Source organism: Chionomys nivalis, chromosome 18 (genome assembly GCF_950005125.1).
Source record: "Chionomys nivalis chromosome 18, mChiNiv1.1, whole genome shotgun sequence".
In the NCBI taxonomy this organism is placed as follows: Eukaryota; Metazoa; Chordata; class Mammalia; order Rodentia; family Cricetidae; genus Chionomys; species Chionomys nivalis.
The window spans coordinates 38,121,463-38,144,472 of NC_080103.1; the positions used below are offsets into that span (position 1 = coordinate 38,121,463).

The window sequence follows — 23,010 nt, forward strand, 5'->3', positions numbered from 1 at the left end:
AAAACCTGGTAGTCCAGTCTGGCCTCAAACCCTCAGGCCTCCTAATTCCCAAGTGATTTCACGTGTGCCCCACCTTGCCCAACTCCTAAGCACAAACACAAACTCCCCCACTTCAATTTATAATACACACGATAAGTAAGATTACCTTCTTGGGTTATTTAATTCTTATCATGAAGTCTGTAAAGCATTGACCCAAACTCTTTCCATTTCTGGAGAGATGTGACCATCATACGCGTGACCACTTCTTAGCCAACTGTGTAGGACTACACACAGGATAGCCTCATTTGAATGCCACCATGCACACATCTCAAATGTCATGTTTTATGAGCAACATACATTTCATTCATTCATGTGTGCATGCATTCATTCAGGCATTTATATTTCAAAGGCTAGGGAGATGGCTCAGCGGTTAAAGGTACCTGCTACCAAGCCTGAGCACTTAAGTTTGACCCACAATATCCACAGGACGGGAGAAGAGAATCAAGGGTGTTTATTGTGAAAATGTAAGAGATATAAATGTCAGGAAAAGAAAGGCATGGCAGGCAGGGCCCCTGTTGTCATGGAGCTGATTGTCAGCAGGAGAGAGGGATAACAATAAGAGAGGTTCCTCCAAACCGTGTAAATACATAGCGGCACATTAGGAGAGCATGTGACGGGGAAGGGGGGTGTTAATCCAGTCATGTGAGTGAGAGACAGCTTCCCCAAAGAATAGAAACGCTAGCTGACACAGAAGGCAAGCACAGAAACTTATCTAAAGGAGAGAGAGTTGCAGGAGCAGAGAGCAGGAGCAGCCGTGTGCTTGGAATAAGTGCTAGGAGTGAGGACTGAAGGACCATCTGCAGCAGCTGCAGCGGAGGCAGAGCCTGCATGTAGTGGGACCTCAGGCCTCTCTCTGCAGCTGAGGATTCCCTTGGTATACTCAGGTGGGATGACCAGGATTGTAGTCTGCATACTGCTCCCTTCATAAGAAAAGACATGGAGCCGTGAGACACGAGGGAGAACTCGAGAAGCAGTGGCGGGGGCCCCGTGAAGATGCCACTGCAGCTCCATCAGGATGGTGTTAGAGTTTGAATCTTTCCCTTTCATTTTGTTGTGGAGGGGGCAACCTTAGTGTGACAGTGTTGGGATGTGGGGCCCGATGGGAAGTGATTAGATCATGAGGACTTAGTCGTTACTGTGGGAATGAGTTAGTTCTGAGATCAGATTTATCGGGAAAGCCAGTGTGGTCCTTTCTCACCCTCAGCCTCTCTTCCCTTTTCACTTCTGTCAAAGGGTGAACAACGTGAAGGCCCTCTCGAGGGTCTACGCTCTCGGATGTCCTAGTCTCCGGAACTGTGAGCCAAACATTCTCTGCTTCTTATGAATTATCTAGCCCCAGGGATTTCGTTGTATTACAAACACAGAAAGCAGATTTAGACAGACGAAGACAGGGTGGAAGTGAACTAAAGAGATATTTATAAGCAAAAGCTGTCGGCAGGCAAGAGAGAGGACAATGACAGGAACGATGGAAGCTTCCACTGTGTTGGTGAATGGCTGGAGGTGCCATCCACGGAGTCTAGAAAAGGACTGTGTCTGGGGGTGAGCAGAGGAGGCCTGAGTTGTCTGTAAGATGTGGACAAGAAGAAGCTGAGGAAGAGCACAGAGCTCTGTCTCTGTGTCCTTCACTCAGGAAACCCTGCCAAGTCCCTCATGTCTGAGGCTGGAAACCTATCGGCAGTGCTTACCACCCCGTGTAACTGGCTTGCACACGCTATTGGGATGGCTATGCTTGGCTGTCAACTTGACTGCATCTAGAATTAACTAAAGCCCCCCAAATAGAGGCACACGCCTGTGAGAGACTTTTGCTTAATCTGAAGTGGGAAGATCTGCTTCAAGGGGAGACGTCACAGCTTTAATCTGAATCTTTGATACAGAAAGACATACCTTTAATCTAGATCTTCTGAGTTGGGAAAAACCTGCCTCTAATCTGGGCCATGCTTCCTGCTGGAAGCCTATATAAGGACATGGGAGAAGGGTGCTCTTGCTCTTTGCCTGCTTGCTTTTGCCTCACTAGCAAGTCCATTCCTTTAATGGCATTAGAGCCTAGCTCCTCCAGATTCCAGGATATGCTGAAGACCAGCTGAGACATCCAGTCTCATGGACTGAACATGATTCTTGGACCTTAAGTTCATAGGCAATCTCTGTTATATAAGCTGGACCACAACCTGTAACTCATTCTAATAATAAATGAATATATATATATATGTTATATAAGTTCTGTTACTCTAGAGAACGCAGATAACTTATATAACATATATGTTACATAAGTTCTGTTACTCTAGAGAACCCGGATAACAGGTCTTGTCTATACTTCAGTACATTTTGCAGTACATTTTTGAGGTTTTGAGGGTTATACCCAGTATCTTCTGCATCCTAGGCAACTGTTCCACTACTGAGCTATAGTGTCCAGCCTGTATGAACCCCACATCTAGCTTTCCACTTCTGAGATGTAATCCCCACCTGTCGGACCTAACCAAAATATTTAACAATTGTTGAAATCTTGGACACATCATTTTTTTTCTTTGTTTTTTATGGACAGGGTTTCTTTGTGTAACTCACTTTGCAGACCAGGCTGGCCTCGAACTCATCACGTCTGCCTCTACCTCCCAAGTGTTGGGATTAAAGGTGTGTGCCACCACTGCCCACCACCTTTCTTTCTTTAAATAAATAACATTAGGAAACATTGAGACTTTTTTTTGGGGGGGGGTCCTTTTCAAATCACTCCTATGGAGCATAAATCTTTCTATTTTTTTTCCTGTGGCATAATAGCTACAGACTACCTATATGGGAGTCAAAAACAAAACAAAACAAACTAACAAAAAAATCGGGGAAATAAAGAATCCACCCTGACCCAACTTTATCTTTTCAGACTGTGGTTTTGTGTCAAGGTACAACACATTGCCTATTTCTCCTCATGGGGAGCCACACTAAAGGCAGGGGTGACTAAGGGCAGGATCTCCCCTCTCTGGGACAGGTGTGGATTACCTAGTCCGATACCACCAACTGGACCCCACCTGAAATTCAGGGTCTAAGGACCAATTCTGCTGCCAACTGCCGTAGACATGCAAAATCCAGCCCTCTCCTTTTCTCCTTTTACAGGAACTTGATTCCCAGGTTTCTCTTTGATGAAACAGCGGCCGTCACTTTCAGAAAAATGAAAGTTCCTGGAAACAGTCCTCCAAGAGGCATCCACCTAGCAACTTGGACCCGTCTTCCTCCCAGGCTTCCAGGAGCAAGGATCGGCTCTCCTAGTCAGTGCCAGCGGCTGCAACCCAGAACGGGGCTCCACAGAAGCCAGCGCCGAATGCCTTCACTGCGTTTTGAAAAACCCCATCAAAGGCCTCACTGAATGATATCTGTAAGGGCTGTACTGTTCCCTTTCAAAAACTGCAGCGCCCTTCTCCGGCACTTGAAAAAGCGTTGCTCTTGCTTTTCATCTTCCCCCTCTTGGAGTGTAAACATTGTTTGGAGTGAAAGGAGCTGAAGGAGCGCTTGCTTTCGCCTTGAAATTTCATTTTTAAATAAGAGGGGGAGAAAATCCTTTTTCTGACTGATACTAATAATACAGGTCAAAGTGTCAGGCGATCTACAATTAAATGGAAAACAAAAAAAAGGTTTCCCCTCTCTTTTCCCACAGCACAATGGCGCTGGAATATAAATTACCGATGAAGATGAAATAATGCTTCAAAGCCTCCAGGGCAGGGCGGTGCGGTGTTTACAAAGTGTTTTCCATGGCATGATGAGACATTAAAGATGACGGTAACCCATGGACTTGGGGTGACGGTGAATAGGCCAAAGCTAGCATGAGGTAGGGTTTTAGGTCCCCGTGGCCTGTGACCCCGTGATATGCTTTGTTTTGCAAGGGCAGCTGCAGTTATCAACAGATGTTTCAGCTATAAATAATTGGTATCATCTCAGAAAAGACCCACCTACCTGGGGAGAGGCATAATACCCAAACCCCTGCCCGGGCTATTACAGCCACATTAATCTCCCATCTCTCCAGGTTTCTCAGAGAGCGGCCTGCAGGTGTTTTTTCTGGGAGAGCGCTGACAAAGTCTCTCGAGCCAGCAAGCTTTGTGTGGACTGTAAAGGAGGTTGGCCCCTGTCATAAATTTCTGTCGGTGGCCACACACCAAAGGGGAGAGTGTTGGAAAGTTGGGGAAGACTTTTTTATAAGAAGAATTCATGTTAAGACTGCATAGGAAATGTAAGAAGAATTAATGACTGAAAAAAGACAGATTTAGGTGTTTAACTACTTTTCCTGTCAGTGGGAATCTGACAGTTCATCGGTTTTGAGAATATGAGCATTCGGCTCCTCGGACTGTGACATTGAAACAGATAGCATACTTGACCAAATAAGTTACAGGATTTACTGGGTCCACTCTTAACAAGCTACATCTCAAAAACAAGCAGTAGGTGTCCCAGAGGGCCTGGCCCATGGAGAGCTATAGTTCTCTCTATGTATACGCAGAGAGCTTTAGCGATTGTGCGCTTGGGGTCTGGCACAATGGAAAAGCATCCTAAAAGTCTGAGGAGGTGTGGCCGCTTAATTTATAGCTTGCTGGGTAAGCGAAAGAAAAACGGTGCTCAGAGAAACTCCCAGATTAAAAACTCAAGGACTCAAGGAAGACTAGTGGGTGGATTCTTAGGGCTACCACTGGGTGACCTTGTGAGGGGAACAAAGTCCGTCTATTCTCCGTGCTTCTGTTTCCACAGTTGGGAATCCATATAATTTATAGTTATGAACTACAGAGGACGGCAGGAGGAAAGATACGTGCTCTTGAAATGGTTTGGACAACCCCAAATAGCTTCCCACCTAATTCACGTTGCAGATCCAAACCCAGAGACAACAACTTGATTTCCAGCTGCTTCCGATTGCACCACTATGATGGTGATACCACTACCAGCTTTGGATACAGGGAGAGAGCTGACTCCTGCCCCTGACCCAGTAAAGATTATTGATTGGGGGTGAAGAGTTGGAATCCCCAAGTTCCTACATAATACAAGCTACTAACACCGTCACATGGTGTGTGTGTGTGTGTGTGTGTGTGTGTGTGTATGCGTGTGTGTGTGCGTGTGTGTGTATGTGTAGGGTCTCAGTGTAAGAACCATGGATGTAGGAATTTGCAGCATGGTTGCAATACTGTCATATGCCTTGTAGGGTTTAGCCTTTACTATTCCTGGTACTTCCCTGAGATGCTCTTGGATGTTTGTATAATAGGGACACATCAACTCAACAGGCAAAGATAAAGTCTGTTGACATCCTATCCATAGAGAAAGATATAAAAAGCCAACAAAACTACAAATAGAGTTCTTCAGCCACACTGGACACTTCGGGTGTCAGAAGCCTCATGTGGCTAGTGGCTGCCATGCTGCAGAGCACAAACACCGAGTGCTTCCACGGCTACCAAGAGTTCTGTGGACAGCTCGTAGTCACTGGCATCTCCACTAGCAATCTGAGCATCTGCTTAGTCTTTCATGTTCTTCCCTTAGACTCGCTGGAGAACGGAAGAGGGAAACAGAGGAAGAGGCTGCTCTCTGGTCCCCTGTGTAAGAGGATGGGAATGGCAATAATCACTATAGGGCTATTTTGATAAGAAAGATCTGATGCGTATGTAAATTCCACAGTAGGCAAATTATAGTTACAATCATTCTACTTTTACACAGGTACCAACCATAGTTATTAAAATTCCCCACTTACGACAGGTTTGCTAGCACACACTGAAAATGTGGAGGGAGGATCTAGTGTTCAAGGACAACCTGGGCTACATACTGAGACTTTGTCTCAAAGACAAAACCCAAATAAAACCAACAAACTAAAATCTCACTCTTTACAGGATTTACTTTCCTCTGCCAAGAATCTCCAGTCTGCTTAACCTATTTTGCCCTGTCTGGGAATTCCTGAAGATGCTCTTGTGTGTTCATAGATCTCCTGAGAAATTAAAAGTAAAAAACAATGTTACTATGAGGCTGGAGAGACGACTCAGTGGTGAAGAGCATATACTACTCTTACATAGGACCTAGGTGCTGTTTTCAACACTCCTGTGGTATCTCACAATGATCTTTAACTCCAGTTCCAGGGGATCTGATACCCTCTTCTAGCCTTCTGGGCAACAGGAATGCAGTGGTACACATACGTGTATACACATTTAAGCAAGCATACATGCACATAAAATAAAAGTAAATAAATACATATATTTTAAAAAAGTAACGCTGCCACAAAGAAAAATAGTACTCCTCTTAACTCCCCTAGAACTCAAGCCTGGGTCTTGAGCCTTACCTGGCTTCTTATGTTATTATTAAAAAATATAATGGTTTTAATAGTTCTTTGAAAACAAATGCATTTATTACATTTTGATCATGTTCATCTCCCCATTCCTCTCCGTCACTCCTCCTAGATTCCCCCAACTCATGCCCTCTTTCTTTTTAATAACCCCTACACTGTTCTTGATGTTCTTTCTTATGGGGAATGGTGATATCAGTTTAGTTCTGTGGTTCCTAACCTTCTTAATGCTGCGGCTCTTTAATATAGTTCCTCGTGTTGTAATGATCCCAACTATAGAATTATTTCATTGCTAATTCATGACTGTGATTTTGCTACTGTTATGTATATTAATGCAAATATCTAATATGCAACCCTCAAAGAGTTGAGATCCATAGGCTGAGAATTTCCAGCTTAGCTGGTTCCTTTTGTGTGTGTGTTGGGGGGGGGGTGCTATTATAACTTTAATTTGTAAATAAAAGCACTGATATTCCTATCCAAAGTATACAAACAAGTCTTAACAGTCATAAATCATTCATTGTGTCTTATTAGATAATAACCAACTAAAACTTGATGTAGATAGCAAGAACAACTACAGAATCTATAAAACCCTGAAGATTCACATATATACTTCTGAATGACCAGTGAGTCATTGAGTCAATCAAAGAGTAAACTTAAAAAGTTATACAAACCAATGAAAACAAGCAAAACTACGGATTACCAGAATCCTTTGGGCACAGCAAAAACAGTTTGAAGAGATAAGTTTAGAGACAGAAGCACCCATGCTAAAAACAATCAAAGAGATTTCAAATAATCCAATGATGTATCCAAATTGTTTGAAAGCAAGTTAAACTTCAAACAAATAGGAAGAAATAATAACAATCAGGGTATAAGTCAATGAAATGGAAATTAAAAGAATAATACAAAAATTAATGAAAGAAACAGTTCTTTGAAAAGGCAATAAGGTAGACAAATGCTTAGCCAAATTAAGAAAATAACCAAGCCTAATGAAATTAAAGATTATAGAGCTATTAGAACAGATACTAGTGAAACCTAGAGGATCATTAAGGAACAGTTTCAAACCTTACATTACAATGCATTGAAAAGTGTGTTTTGAAAACTAAGTGCATTCATGACCTGGTCTTGATGCTTCCAGAATGGCGTTAGTCATGAGGAGGCCAGAGAGTGAATAGGATTTCCATGGTGTGTAGAAATGACCTGACATGGATCAATAGTGGATCAAGAACTTAGTCATCAACATGAGATGACAGGGAGGTTTGTTGTTGTTGCTGTTGTTGTTGTTTTGTTTTGTTTTTCTTTTAGGGGGTGGATTTCGAGACAAGTGTTTCTCTGTAGTTTTGGAGCCTGTCCTGGAACTCACTCTGTAGACCAGGCTCAAACCCACAGAGCTCTGCCTGCCTCTGTCTCCCAAGTGCTGGGAATAAAAGTGAGTGCCACCAGTGCCCTGCTGAGATTTTTTTTTTAATAATCTAGTTTCTAGAAAGTGTCATTTCAAAATAAAAAAAAAATGTTTTAAAGCACAGTAGAACCAAAACAACTGAAGTCCACCAAGAAGATGGGACTATTTCAAGATAACAGGTCTCAGACTGTGCCCTCCATCCACCCTTCTTCATTCATAATAGGTTTGTCCTTCTAGTACAGGAGGTTCCAGGGAAATGACGCCTTTCAAATGGCTACATCCCTCACATTAGTCAGTCTGGCAGAGCTGACTGTAAGAGTCGGGCCTGTCTTGTACTTCAGAGAAATTTAATCTGTTAGACCACTTAGAGTCTAACCGCCTCCCTTGGGGATGTCGGAGGGACAGGTGGTGTGACTTTTCCTACCAGTAGCTGCTGCAGCTTGGCGCCAATCACATCTTGCAGGTTTGTTTTGTCCTCTGGGCTCACGGCTTGTTTGTACTGCCACTTTTCAGGCACAAAGGGCCACTTCATGTCCTTTGCCTCCTGGATCAGGGTCCTTAACTCGCCGGGGAGTGAAGCTGAAAAGGTCAGAGGTCAGTTAAGGAAATTGCCGTCAAAGAAAGGGCCGTGGAGCCCCCCGTGTTATGATGAAGCACCTCGGCCACTAAAACACTTTTCCTATCTGTCGCTGGCTGGTCCAAGCTGTTGGGGCTGCCTCGAAGAATAATAGCAAGGAGCTATCTGTCATGGGTGGCCTGAGTCTTCTGTGCCCTACAGGTAAATTAGGGTAGTCAGGCATTGAGAAAGGTTTTTAACAGGAAGTCAAGCACTTGAGTGACTGTCTCTGCATGAAGAATCAGAGAAAGGCACGAAGGGAAGACGCTTTTCCTTGTAAAGTGAGAACGGGGCTGGAGGGAAATGATATTTTGAGCTTGTGGCACCTGAGAAGGGAATCGATTTGCTCAGTCTCTTTCTGCTTCTCTAAGACCTTGGCCCATCTTCCCCTTTAACCATTGACTATGCCTAAATACAGACAGAAAGTACAAACCCACAAACAGGATGTTTGATGATACCAGTTAACTGTGAAGTGACCCCGTTTCACATTAGTAACTGTGTTAAGTCTCTCAGTGGGTACCAATCCTAACTATTCTGGTTGACAGTCTCTGGTCAAAGCTTCAGACACACAAAAAAGCTCTGAAAACTGCAAGTATTTCCCCTAGACTTGATATTTAAACCACACCAAAGTTGAGTAGGGTTGATTGTCCAACTTGACGCGCAAAATTCCACAGCAAAAAGTTCTGCACTGATGAGGCCCCTCGTTCATGTCACTCCAGGTATAATAGATAGTACACACTCCACAGGACCTTCCTCATAATGGAGACAGTCTGTTCTGAAGTAGGTGTGATGCCAGTGTTCTGAACAAGGTCGTCTATAAATTGGTCTTGTGTCTCATATCGAACACATCCCAAACTTACTTCATCGGCGGTTTTCTAATTCCATTTCCCTCTATATTTTCTCTTAATGAATGGAACCACCAAATCTGAAGCCCAGTCCTTCTAGAGATTTGCCTCCTTTCTCTCCAGGAATCGAGCTAACTATCAAATCCCACAGTTCTTACAGCCTATCTCTCTTTTTTTTTTCTTTTTGGCATTTTCAGCTCATCCTCACAAGCCTTTACAAAGTTGAGTCTCTCCCCAGGTAGACTAGGACAACACCTTTCACAACATTTTTTAGTTCTTTAGTTTGTAGTTTCCCTACTCCCAAAGCCTATGACCAAACTCAGGCCCACTGCATTTGGTACTCAAAACAAAGATCATCACTTCCTGTTAGTCTGTCATGGCCTCTCGGTGGAATTGAAATGCCTCTTCCAAGCTTCCAAACCCACAGATGCACACTCCCTTCAGCCTACATTCCACTACTCTCTGAACACATCTCCCTGTCCTCCTGGGCCGAAAGCATCCTCAGCACAGCTGGTGTGTATCCTATCCCATTCCTTTTGTGAATCCCATCACTATGGCAGCATACTGTCCTGGTGAAAACACCAAGGTAGCATTATATCAACCTGATCCATACTAAACAGAGAAAATAGAACATGACAGATGAGCAGGATAAGAAGAAAGAAAACCCGCCTTAGTCTTGGACATCTTTATATGAACTTGCCACCAGCTGAGCAAAGGTAAGGAACTTTCTAGGTGGGGAAAGACTGCTTGGCATTGACCGGACCACACCAATGAGCGACTAGTGTCAATGACCAGAGATGACTCACTCTATCGTATCCCATTGAAAGTGTGACTCCAAGTTCAGCAACCCCTGGGCCGTTACTCTGCAGCAGCATCCCCTAGCAGAGCCCTAGAACTCTGTGTTCACGTTTGGCTGCAAAATATGTCTGTGCAACTGCTCGTGAAAGAATTTCAGTTTCTAAAAATGTAACATTTGTGCAGAGAAAATTTCTTCTAAATGGTAATGAGTAAGATGCCTGTTGGAGAGGATGGTCCCGGGTGGTCCAGGAGACTCACAGATAATGCCCCTTTCCATTCTCAGTGTCTCGATTTGACTGTAAATAACCTAGACTCAAAGACTGAAGAGTAGTCACATGGCAGTTCTTCAACTGATGATCGTTTCTGTCCCCTCCGTAACCCTTCTCCAAGCCAACCCGTAAATAAGCCAGTGGAGCACACTGGGATGTAAGATACCCCTAAAAGACAGGCGTTAAACTGTACTGCATTTCCGTTTGCATTGCATATCTTACTTCACCTCCCAGGCTGGCGGGAACAAGGAGGAGAGAGATGGAGCTGAAGGTAAAGGCAAGAGAAAATGCTGAATCAGTGTTCCCAAGATCACCAGCTGCTGTGCCCATAAGTGACCCTGTATGAACGTCTTTCTCTGTGATTCCAGACAGTAACAACGTCCATAGGGTCACAACCAGTGGACCAAAGAAAGCTGTTTACAGCCACCTGCCCGCCTGAGCAGGAGGGGTTCTGCACAGGTGTAGGCCACAGGAAGTGAGGCTCGTGCAAGCGCACCACTCAGCATGTGAGAATTCCTTCCTCACTGTTTATCTGGCCGTAGTTCTAGAAGCTTACTTGAAAGACCATGTCTTACTGAATGACTTTACAGCCTTGATTTGCCCTTATATGACATTAAATCCATTGTTTCTCCTAATCCCTGAAGAAAACGGCATCTGACTGGGGCCTCGGACTTCAGCGGGGAGAATGTGAAGCCTAGGTGAGGACATGCACTAAATATAGAAAGAAGACACTAGGAAAGCTGTAGGAAAAACAAGAACAACCCAACCCACACACAGCCCCAGGGAGACAGAGAGCCAGCCATCCCTTATTGGCTGGGTGCCTAGAACCTGTGGTTAAGGACCAGGCACCGACACGCGGAGCCTATGATCCCAGGTTGACAAGTACATGCAGCTAGCTGTCAGTCACACGCTTGTCGGTCTATCTAGTAAAGAATGCAATTACACGCTGAGGTTTGTTTTGGGAACTGACTGCATGTACAGGACTTCATCCAGAAGGAAGTAGAAAGACAGGTTACATAGTGAAGGCTGCCATAGGTACCGAAAATGCCCCATTTTAGACATGTATGTGCCTGTAAACCATAACTGGGGGAAAACCCATCCCAGGACCTACCCATTACAGAATGTATTTTATTCAGGCATCTTATTTTTAAATGAAACATCCAAACACTGAAAGTAAACAGGACAAAGTTAAAAGCACATACAAAGAACATACTTAAACAAGTGGAAGGAAAATTATTTGAACAATGAAAAAGAACTGAAATAAAGAGGTTGCCTCTCCAAAGCTGGTGAAAGAAGAAATGAATCTTTTGTAGCTTTCTAGATTTTGCGATTGAATTTCTTAAACAATATCTGTAACCTTAAATAGCACACACCAGGAAGCAAGAAAAAATACAGACTATGATTACGCTGTAAACAGTCTTTTGTGAGATCATTGAATATATTTTAAAAATGGCATGAGGAGCTTGTTGGTGACAAAGAAAATAGAGATGACCCATTTATGGACGCCATGGAAGTCTATGGAAGTTGATGAAGCACAAAACCCTTGTTTGAGAAAAAGTATGTGCTACCATTCAGAAGTTGCTTCAATTTTTTTAATAATTGAAATTTGCGTGCACCAGCCAACTTGGACCCTTTGTTCTTCCTGAACTAAACTGTTTTTGGTAGCCTCATGTTTACTGAAGCCTAAAATTAGAACTGACAGCAATTCTCTGCAACAAAGTGGGCTTCTTCCCTGCCCGTCAGCCTGCAGCCCGTCCCATTCACATCCTGGAAATCCACTCATCTCTCGGCGGTCATCTGCCAGGAGCAGAAAAATAGGGCAGAGAGGCGAATGTGTCATGTAGGGGAGGGTGAAGGTACTGAACCTGCTGGCTCAACCCCTGGTGTCTCCCATCAGAACCTCACCTCTGCACCGCTGGTCCTCACTCTTGTCTTCGGTAGACACATCTGGTGTTTCCAACAAGAGATGATCCAGCGCTTGCTTGCATTCATGCAATATCGAAGTCACAGCGTCTTGATTATTCATGATGATTACCCACCCTCCAGGATGAATTGAGTGTCCCTGGGTCTACGGTGATCAATTACCTAGGAGAGGCATTGATTCTCAATAAAGAAGTCCCTTGAAGGCTGAGGTACCTGGTGAACAAAAGAGCGAGAAGGATGATTAACTAAAGCGTCATCCATTATCTGTGAGACTCAAGCAGGGAGGGATAATAGAGCAAACACATGAAAATCCATGACAGGCCCCGAGGATGCTGTTAGGGAGCATGTGAAATGATTGCTGGGTCTGGTCTAGATGGGCGGTACCTTGAAGGCATAGAGCGCAGAAGGGAGAGAGTCTGGGGATAGAGCTGGGTCACCCACGGTGAGGTTGGTGAACTCACACGGGCCAAATAAAATGAATGTGCCCATGATTTATGCACTTTCTGCGTACTTCACTCAGTGCCCCTGGGTCGCAGTAGCTCAGAGCCTTTCCCCTTTCTGGAAGTCTACAGGAAGCCTCTGGCTGACAGTTCTAATAGCCACACTCAAGCACGCGGTAATATGAAGGTCCCCGCTTTCACAGCCCACGACTGATTTCCCCTGTGCGGCATTCTTCATGGTATTTAGCGCTATGTGATTTGGATCAAGATAGGCAATGACAGATGCCAAATTTAAAGCTCTTCACTGCCAAGAATACTGCCAAGTAAAATAGAGAAAACGGTATCCCAGAAAACCCAATTTCCCCGAGCTCTGACGCGGATGGAGCCGTCCCAGAGATGGACTGGCGTGGGCAGACAACATGCAAGTATATTCCTTATGCAAATGTGAGCTAGACAGAAGGAGCAACTGCAGTTAGGCTAAGTTTGAGAATAACATAATTCACTAACAGTGAAAATGCCTAACCAATAAACAAAAAGCAACTCCTGGTTAGCAAATATTTTGGTCTGTCTTCGTACCCTGTAAACAAAAGACATTATCCTCTTTGCCCTTGATGGAGTAAGGAGTGGCATTTCTCTGACACTTGGTGGGGGTGTTGAAGTGCATTACCAGAGCGACAGTCTCACTGGGGAAGATGGTAACAGTTATAAGGACGGCACTAGCGCCTCTGCTTCCGAGCTCATCCGCACAACGACATCACCGAGAGTGTTAAAGCGGAGAGTTGCTGCGTTGATATTAAATGTGTCCTTCTATCCCATGGTCTGGATTTTAAAGCATGCCAAACTAAGCCTTCAGGCTATCATAAGCTTATTTCACTCAGAATAATAATGTATTTATCGGTGAACACAGGCAGAGCTCTCAAGTTGACGTTTTATCACACCCGAAGAGCACTGGCATAAATGAGGATAGTGAGAAATTAGCCACGAAATCATCTAAGGCTGAGTATAAATTTACCCTCTCTCTTTCAACTAGAACGTTTCAGAAAGGATTCCTATACAAACTGTGTGCTTGCACTAAACTGTGCCCAAAGCCCCCTTTAACTGAAGTGTCTACGAGCCACCGTGTTTTGTGTAATAAGCAGCTCACTAGTGTGTCTAGCTATGAAGAGACAGGCCTCTAGGGCTCGTCAGAATTTTATCCCCAGACTTCTGCTACAAATAAACGAGGACTTGCTCATCCCTCTGCGTACTGCAGCGAGCGAGCAAGACATAATTAGCGGACTAGAGTGGCCATGAGGCCTGTGACAGTAGCACCCTGTTCTCAGCACGCCACTGACAAGGAAGGTATTGGCTACAGTGTGAGCTTGGTTCAGAGATGGAGGTAGGCGCTGACAGTCCAGCAAGGGAAGAGCTAACTGCTGCTCATGACCTGCAGGTGAGTCAGGTAATCACCTTTGTTTAAATCCCAAATCAAAGCAGGAAGCGGACTATCTTTCCCAGAATTTTTTTTTTGGGGGGGGGGGCGGCACAACAACAGAGTGGTCAGTGCACATAGGAAGAAGAAAAGTATGTTACAATATGGCCCTAGAAACTTAGCGTCCTTTCTTATAAAAGGGAAAGCCATCGTCTTCTAGCATTCATAGAAAAGAGAGTAGAAAGGAGATTCCCAGGGGCCTAAAGGGCAGAGATACTGGGAGATGTTATTACTATGAGCAAATGTGTTTTGGACTTTAACATAAAACATCAAGAACAAAATTGCCGTCTGTAGCCACACTGCCCCAAGAGTAGAAGATAAACAGGATAGGGCCTTGTTAGAAGTTGGATGAAAGACTGCTGGGAATATTGGCTCTTATAGCCACCGACAGTGACAATCTATCCTCCAACCATCTCCCCTCCTCTGAGCAACTAATGGACACACCCACGTCAGCACATAGCTTCTTGGACTGCTCGCGGCAGAGTGGAGCGGGGCAGGAAGAAGATTAAATCTAACTGGAGCGTATGCATGGGGGGCTCGGATGTTCTTGAGTTGCAGGCATTTGTTAGCGTGTGCGAGCTACCTAAAAAGAGGGAAAGGAAGGGCAAAGTTGGAGAGGAAAGTCTCAAAGACTCAGAGTACTTTTCTATTTAGAGCAACTCAGAAGGATGCTCAGCCAACATCTCCGCTGAAATGCTGGAAGAACAGTTTAAAATCTCTAAAAAGTAAATGCATTAATGAAATGGGAAAGGAAGAGTTAATTAAAGGACCAAAAACAAACAAAACCAACCAACCAAAGACCCCCAAAAGCTGAAATGGAAAGCTTGAACTGCAGCACAGAGGGCTGCCTTTAAAGCGGGTGGGCACAAAAAGTGGACATTTACCAAGCCCTGTGAGTTTAAACTTTGGCTTTCCTGATCTTGGAGAGACGATGATACCCAACAGCTGGAGAAGGTAAGGACATAAAAGGACACTGCCACCCATGTCCCAGGTTCCAATAATTTACATCTGTAGTGCAGGGAGAGTAACAGCAAACCTTCGCTCCCCCCTCCCATCTTCCAGAGGAATTGCCTTTGCCAAAACACTCCTCTGGGCAGGGGATCAGAAATCTTCTCTTTGGAGTTTGGGACTGCAAAGTCTATAAAACCTCTTTACAGCCATATAAAATAAAATGTAAAAATAACATTAGGTTAATTCTTAGGCAGCTCTCTAATGGGATGGGACTTCAGCCTAAGCTTCAAGGGATTCCAGTCAGTGCTAAGAAATGTGAGCTTGTGGACAAATCACGTAAAATACAAATGGTATAAAGAAGTAAAGGACAGAAGCACAGAAAACACTTAGTAAATCAAACCCACTGACCTTAGGTAGTGGACTCAGCAGGTATAGGCTGCAAAAAGTATCTTTATCAGACTGAATAACCAGACTGGAAATACGAGTAAAGACACTGGCTGCCTCCATGTGACCACATGAAGAAGAATCAGAATAAGGAAAAAACAGCCTCTGTTTCAGCGGGAGAAAAGAGAGGAAATCCTCACAACAGTGATAGTGTACGAAAGTGTGGAGAAAAAGACCAGCAGCAAAGAAAACAAGACAAACTTGCTCCAGCCACGAGATGCCGTGGTAGGAGGCAAGCAAACAAAAGACACCTCCAAAAGAGTAAGCCACAGCTGGCTCTAATGGGTGGAGATGGGCCGGCAGTTGAGAGCTCTCGCTGCTGCCGTAGAAGATTGGGGTTCAGTTCCTAGCACACACAGGGTAGCACACAACCACCTGTCAGTTCGGTTCCAGGGGATCTAATACCTTCTTCTTCTGGACTCCACGGTACTTACACGTGTGGTGCACATGCATTCATGTAGCAGAACACTCACCAAATAAAAGTAAAAGACTCTAGAGGTGGGCGGAATGCACACAGTCCTACATTTAGGACTTAAAAATACTCCCAAGCTTCCAGTTGTGGGTTTTAGACAGTGATTTCTCCAGTGGGTGGCCAGCAGTGTGCAGGAATTCCTGTCATTGCGTGTGACCCAGGACTGGGTCACTGGAATCCCTGTCTCTGTGTGTGACCCAGGGCTGGGTCACTGGAATCCCTATCACTGTGTGTGACCCAGGTGAGGTGCTACCTTGAGTGAGAACCAATTCCTTGAAACAGTGCTGCTCTAGAGGCCTGAGAACAGTAAATGAGCACTAGCTAGGAAGTCTGAACTCACATCTCCTCGCTAGGAAGTCTGAACTCACATCTCCTCTAGGGAGAAAGACAGCTCTGGGAGGCAGCTGTGGAGAGTGACAGGGACAGATGCTGAGGAGCTGACAACCGTGGGTAGGAAAATTGGTACTGAAAGCGTATAGGGAACAGTAACACACTTATATGTACTACGCATGTACGTACACACACACACACACACACACACGCTCAGTGGCCTGGGAGTTGGACAGCCTGATGTCCGTGAGTAGATGAAACTCTGGAGTCAGCCACCTGTTCTTCACTACAGCCCATGGGCTGTGCAGCTCCAGGGGACGGCCTGACACACGCAGATGCATCCCTCCAGCAGCGTGAGGTCTTTAAATAGGAAGATCCTGAGATTGATCCTCTCCCTGTACAGATCTCAGCTGTCTTGTTGCTTTCCATATTCCCAACACACTTGGAAGGCAACTCCTAGTGAGAATATTAGCCATCCTAAAAAAAAGGATTGGAGAGTCCCAGGAGGATGAGAGAAAGCCTGTCCAAATCACAGACTGCAAGGCTAAGTATGGTCTTTAGAGGCTCCTGGGTAGAAAACGAGAAAGTCTACTAAAGGAAATGAAGCTCCGGGAGACATCTGCAGTCCAACCCATGATATAACTACAGTTGCTCACCCTCGTTTTTGTCCTTCATTCCTTTTTCTTCCTTTCTTCATTTCTTTTCTCCTTCCCTCTGTATCCAGTACTAGGAATTGAACCATGGACATCACCCATCTTAGGCAAGTACTCTACAACTGATCTGTGTACTTGGCTATTTGATTTTTTTAATTGATTTTTCTTGAGCTCTACATTTTTCTCTGTTCCCCTCCCTGCCTCTCTCCTCCCCGCTTCAACCCTCTCCCAGGCTATTTGATTTTTAAGGACCCAGAAAGAAGTTGTTTCAATACTTGATTTTTTAAAAAAAAATCCCTTGTTCTGTATGTGTGTGTATATTCGGGTGCATGTGTGTGTGTGTGTGCATGTGTGCTTACACATGTGTATTTGTGTGTATATGAGTGGAAGTCAGAGGACCCAGGTTAGATTCCTGGGTCCCACATGGCATCGCCAGTCTCAGGGGATCTGACACTTTCTTCTGGTCTCTGAGGGCACCAGCCACACATGTGTAACATAGACAAACATGCAGGCAAAACACCCATATGCATAAAATACATAAACAAAACTTCAAGCTGTTTTTTTTTTAAAAAAATGATGAATAATCTCAAAAAGAATATGTACAAGAAGACAAACTCAATCCAGGGCTTGGAGATGAATGTGAACAATATAAGAGCAAATGTCAGCAAGATGGATGAGAAAGTTACCAACATGGAAGAAAATTCATCAAGGAAATTGAGGTTTTGAAACAAATGGAATAAAAATGTTGGAAATAAAAAAAATCAATGAACCAAATCAAAAACACACTGGAAAACATCACTAACAGATTTGAGAGAGAAGAACAGAAAAAGATAAGGGATGGTATATAATGTTGAGGAAAATATCAAGCTCAAACAACAATAAAGAAAAAGGAGTGAATGAGAATGACCACAATGTCTATATCTGGAATTCTATCTAGAAATCAAACACAAAAACCCGTGGTAGAAGAGGAGCTGCAGTAAATATGGAAGACATAGAAAATCCACTCTGTGCAATGATAGCAGAAAATTTTCACAAAGGAAAACGAGGGGATCATCCACATTTATCAAATTATCACTAGGGACTGGAAATGTGTGTAGTTAAAATAATTTTTTAAAGGAAGGAAAGATAAAGTAGAAATCTAGAATCGTCAAGTTTTAGGGGAAGGGGAGAAGATGGGATGGAGTTGAGCACAGGAGACTAAAAGTCAACGTGCCGCAGCATGCTCTTCTGCTTAAACCGGGTTGCTCCCATGCTCACTGTGTTCTGTACATGGTGGCCGTCTTAAATATCTATATATGTATTTGGAAATTAAAACCCCCAAAGAATATGGCTGTCCTAAAACCTAGATGTATTGAACACCTAATAAATATCAGTTACTGCCCTGAAGGCTGGAACCCACGACTCCAGGCAGAAATGGTTGGAGTCAGTCTTTCAGAACAGAAAAAGCTCTTGGGCAGGGAACCGTGGTAGGAGTGGATCTGGACAATGACACGGGCAGAGAATGTGAGGAGGAGACTCGTGTGACAAGTAAGTTCCAGAAGCCTTGCGGGGCAGCTTGAATCACTAGGTAAACAAACTCTAGACCGAAAGGGCCTTTCATTCATCCTGGTGATCTGTTTGGGTAGAAAACAAAACAAAAATATGCTTTGAGTTTTTTTATTTTTTTTAAGGATGAATAAATTTTATGAAAAATTTTAAGTGAAAATAGTTTTTCCAACCCCTTCTTACCCAATTTCCAGCCTGTGGTCCACACCTTACTGAAAAGGGAGACTGGATGGTGAAGTTGCCTCCCGCCTTTGCCTCTCTTGTCCTGGGTCTGCCCTCTCCAGTTCCCTGCCTCTGAGTGTGTTTACCAAACTTGCTGTGCAAGAAGGCTCAATAAGAGTGTTCTGGGTCACAAACGGGTTAGGCAGTGGCCCCAGGAAGGAAGAAGAGGAGAAAGGAAAAGGCCACACTGCAGGAGCTGTTGTGGCTTCTCCCGGCTACAGTTACCTGCTCCATCAGCCACCGTGACATCTGAAGAATTATTAGCCTGGCCCCGTGGCTGAAGAGCTGCGTCTCAGGTCAAGGTGAGTCAAGCCTGCCATCTGGTCCTGGCTCCAGGCTCCTAAGCTGATGGCTTTGAAATGGTCCTTCCAGGAGCATCTTTGCGCCCTAAGTGACAGGAGAGCACTCACAGAAATGTGCTCCATATGTCTCTTGATCCAGAGACACCATGCGGTGAGGAGCATTCATGAAGCAGGAAGATATTTTTTAAAAATCTTTGAAGGGCTTTCATTTGAGGTGAGCTCCTGAGAGGCAGACACTGACTACCCAAACTCTAGGGTACAAAACTTGAAGAGGAGAGGAAGCTGAGAAGATCGAGATTTTTTAAAAAGTTCAAGACTCTGGACTTCAAAACATGTGGCTACTTCATTTTCTATTAAATAGTACCAGAGATGGGAGGAAAACGCAGCAAGGATAACTTCATGGAAGAGAGTTAATTTTCAGGAGAAGAAATGAGGTAGCCTGGGTATATAGTGTAGTGCAGTGGGTGGAAATATCTGATTTATATTAACAGTCAAATGGCAAAAAATGCAAAAATGCTGCATATGTCTGGGGACTGGAAGAGGAAAGCCAGGTGAGGGTGTCATACATGAAAATGGCACACAGGGAACTCTGGCATGAACTTGCCAGGGATGTGTAGGAAAGTGAATTACTTTTATTCTCCGTGTATGTAGGTGCGGCTGATGACTGTATGTGCACCACGTGCATGCAGTACCTGAAGAGGCCAGAAGAGGGTGCTGGGTCTCCTGAAACTTGAGTTTTAGGTGGTTGTCAGTGACCCAATACCAGGTTCCTCTTCCTTAAGAACAGCAAGTGCTCTTCCTTGCTGGGCTGTCTCTTTAGCCCAGCAATGCACACTTTTGATGAGAGCAATATACGTGGAAATAAAGGTTCAAAATGCAACAAAATACTTCCGAAACTGTAATTATAATTCTGTCAGTCAGGGTCAGAACTGTTCGTTAATTTCTCACAGAATGCATAGATTTTGATGTGAGCAGCAGGGCACAACAGAAAAGTTTAAGGAGAGAAGGGATGAGTGGGCTTTGAAATTATAGGGGGGTGGGGAAAGAAGAACGCTGTGGAAACAAAGAATTATGATCACACTTTTAGTCATCAACCAACAGCCACGACAGACACCTGCAGGGTACAGCCAGGACGCCAGGGTTTAAATTATGCTAGCATTAGGCAAATCATGACTTGACTTCTTTGTCTGCAAGAGGCATAATAGGATAAATCTCACAGTTTTAAGGGATCAGTTGAATTATAGATGTAAATAGACATAAAACATAAATCTTTGCCCAGTAAGTAATAAATGCTTCGTAGACTTCAATGGTAGCATTCAATAAAATTTCATAAAATAAAGTTTAAAATTATAAAAAAAAATTACCCACTTTTCTTCATTTCTGCCATCAAGATATTGCTGTGCTACTATCTACCCATCCAAACCCTTCGATCCCACACTACTTCTCCAAAGGGTCGTTTGGTTCCTCTACACTGACCCAGGCAGGCCATTGTATCCTGCTTGACTTCATTAGCATTTACCGTTTTGAGAAAAGAAAATTGCTCAGCCACTCAAATTTTAAAGTTCTAGATATTTTAAAACCAATACTGGCTACGCGATAATGAAATTACCCTTTAAATAATTCCTCAGGACCACCTTTAATTAACAAATAGAAATTCAGTTAGCAAACGCGAGAAGTATGGGGAGTTAGACATTTTTGAAGAGAAAGATGTATTTTATTTGTTTAAAAAAGAAAGAAAAAAACATCCAAGCCCAACCAACTTGGTGTAATCAGCTGTTTGCCTTTAGGCTCTCAGCCCCCTCTGTCGGGGTGTCGGAAAGGGAGCGGAGCTGAAATGACTGACAGTGTCCAAGAATAGTGTCCAAGGATTGTAGCTCAGGCAGCAGCAACCAGCCCCTCACCTTCTTATCTCTGACACAAACACACAAGCACATGCCAATTTTAGTTATTTTATACTTAAAAATCTCAAAGGCACCAGGCCCGGGCCCCTGGACTGGCAATGGGCTGGACCATCATCCTGAGCTGGCATAAAAATCTACCGTGACTGCGTAATTCACAGTGTGTGTCTGTCGCCAGCGAACGATGGCTCTTGGCAGGCAGCCCTCTGCTGGCTTGGAAACAAGAGTGGACTTGTATGTCCAGACTAGAGGCAGGGAATGCCACCATGGAGAGCTACTTGTGTCGCTGCATGGGTAGAGGTACCGTCTGAGGAGGTCTACCCACCAAACCCCTTTAGTCTGGTGGCAGATCGGTAGGCTTAGCACTTAGCGCTTCTTCAGGACAAGGAACAAATAGGATTTTATAGCTCTTGAGTTACCTGAAGGAAGAACCCCTATAAAGATCTACAGAGAAAATGACAGCTCATCTAATTGTTATTGTTTCTGAGCATCCTATAGTATAGACAAAGGCGGAGTCTTTAATGTGGGACTTTGTTAAGCCACAGCTTTTCTTAGAAACCATAGCTCATCCTGTTGCCTGTAGCTCTGGGCCCTCAAGTCATCAGGTTCATTTGAAAAAATGAGTAGAGTTTTAGAACGACAGAATTCTGCTGATGTGTGTGTGTGTGTGTGTGTGTGTGTGTGTGTGTGTTAGCATCAAAGGTGCACACTGAGTGTCTTCCTCAGTTGTCGGCTTCCCTGTTAGTTTTGAAGCAGCTTCTCACTGAACCTGGAGCTCACCAGTGGAGCTAGACTGGCTGACCAGTGAGCACCAGGGAGCCTCCTGTCCTTATATTCACGGAAATGGGTCAGAGCCAGAGTCATGGCTGATGTGGGCCATGGAGATCAAAAGTCCAGTCCTCAGGCTTGTAGTGAGCACTGTTCCCCTGAGCCGGCTCCCCAGCTGTTGGCTCTGATTTCTATGAGATTTCAAATGGCTCTAAGTTTCTTTTCTTGGTAGCTCTGTAGGAGGAACTCATTTCCTCCTTTCTCTAATAAAGTGGTTGCTGATCTCAGGCTTCGTATTAATTCAACCATTTGTTTTTAGTTTATGAAGAAATATCTGCCAGAGTTATAGTAACAGGGACACAGAAGAAATGCTAAAATGGATAAATAAAAGTTAAAAAAAAAGAAATACATTAACTTTTATACAATTTGATGAAAATATCCGCTTTCTAGACTTTTCTCTTTTTGTTCTGTTTTGTTTTTGTTTTTGTTTTTGTTTTTTTCTATATTTTCTCTGTGTAGCCCCAGCTATCCTGGAACTCACTCTATAGACCAGGCTGGCCTCGAACTCAGAGCCCCACCTGCCTCTTCCTCCAAATGCTGGGATTAAAGGTGTGCGCCACCACAGGCTTCTAGACTTTTCTTATCGCTTGACTTTGAAGCTAACTTAGAAGTTTCAAACAGACTATTTGTAAACCCCGCAATGACATTTAGCATTTACTTACCAGCACACAGTATCTTGCATACAGCAATGTGGTGATTTTGAAGCCTGCCAAGAGAATCAAAATAAACCTTTTCAACATCAATGACGAATATCTGGAAGTGGGCGCATACGTAATTCAGTTTCTGAATACGTTTCCCTAGAGCACAAGTCTGGCTCCCAGGGTCAGTTGGCTCACACCGTCCTTACCATTGCCTGACTTGGGAGGGAGGCACAGACATTTAGAACCTAAAGAAAATAGAAGGATTGGGTTTGTAACCCTAATGTTACAAAATTCTGATGACAGCATTAATTAGAGTTCATTATACTGCTGGCAGCAAGAAGTGCGGTCTTTCTGCGAAAATGGAGAAGTCAAAGTCTGGGGACTGGAGAGACAGTTCAGTAGTCAAGAACACCGGGTGCTCAGTCATGAGGACTGGGACTCAGATTCCAGCGCCAAGAACTGCCCATTCCTCCGACTCCAGTGGACCTGGTGCCCTCTTCCGACATCCTAGGGCAACTGCATACACGTGTGTATCCACTCACATAGGCACACACAAAAACGCACATACGCACACATACAATTAAAAAACCTTTCAATTTCTTTTTTGACGTTTCAATGATGCTCTAACTTGACAGAGCTCC

General features: G+C 44.1%; 1 protein-coding gene across 2 annotated transcripts in view; it reads right to left on the reverse strand.

The window, feature by feature from the left end:
• Positions 1-23,010, reverse strand: part of Alpk1 (alpha kinase 1) — a 92,089-nt gene that overhangs the window by 39,928 nt on the left and 29,151 nt on the right. Inside the window, exons 2-4 of one of the 2 annotated variants that reach the window (XM_057793868.1) lie at positions 22,391-22,434; positions 12,155-12,385; positions 8,146-8,300 (exon numbers count right to left, since the gene is read on the reverse strand). In XM_057793868.1, coding sequence (XP_057649851.1) covers positions 8,146-8,300; positions 12,155-12,275 — 276 coding nt within the window. In that variant the 5' untranslated portion in view covers positions 12,276-12,385; positions 22,391-22,434. The remainder of the gene's footprint in view (positions 1-8,145; positions 8,301-12,154; positions 12,386-22,390; positions 22,435-23,010) is intronic. The other variant, XM_057793869.1, reaches the window with a different exon arrangement.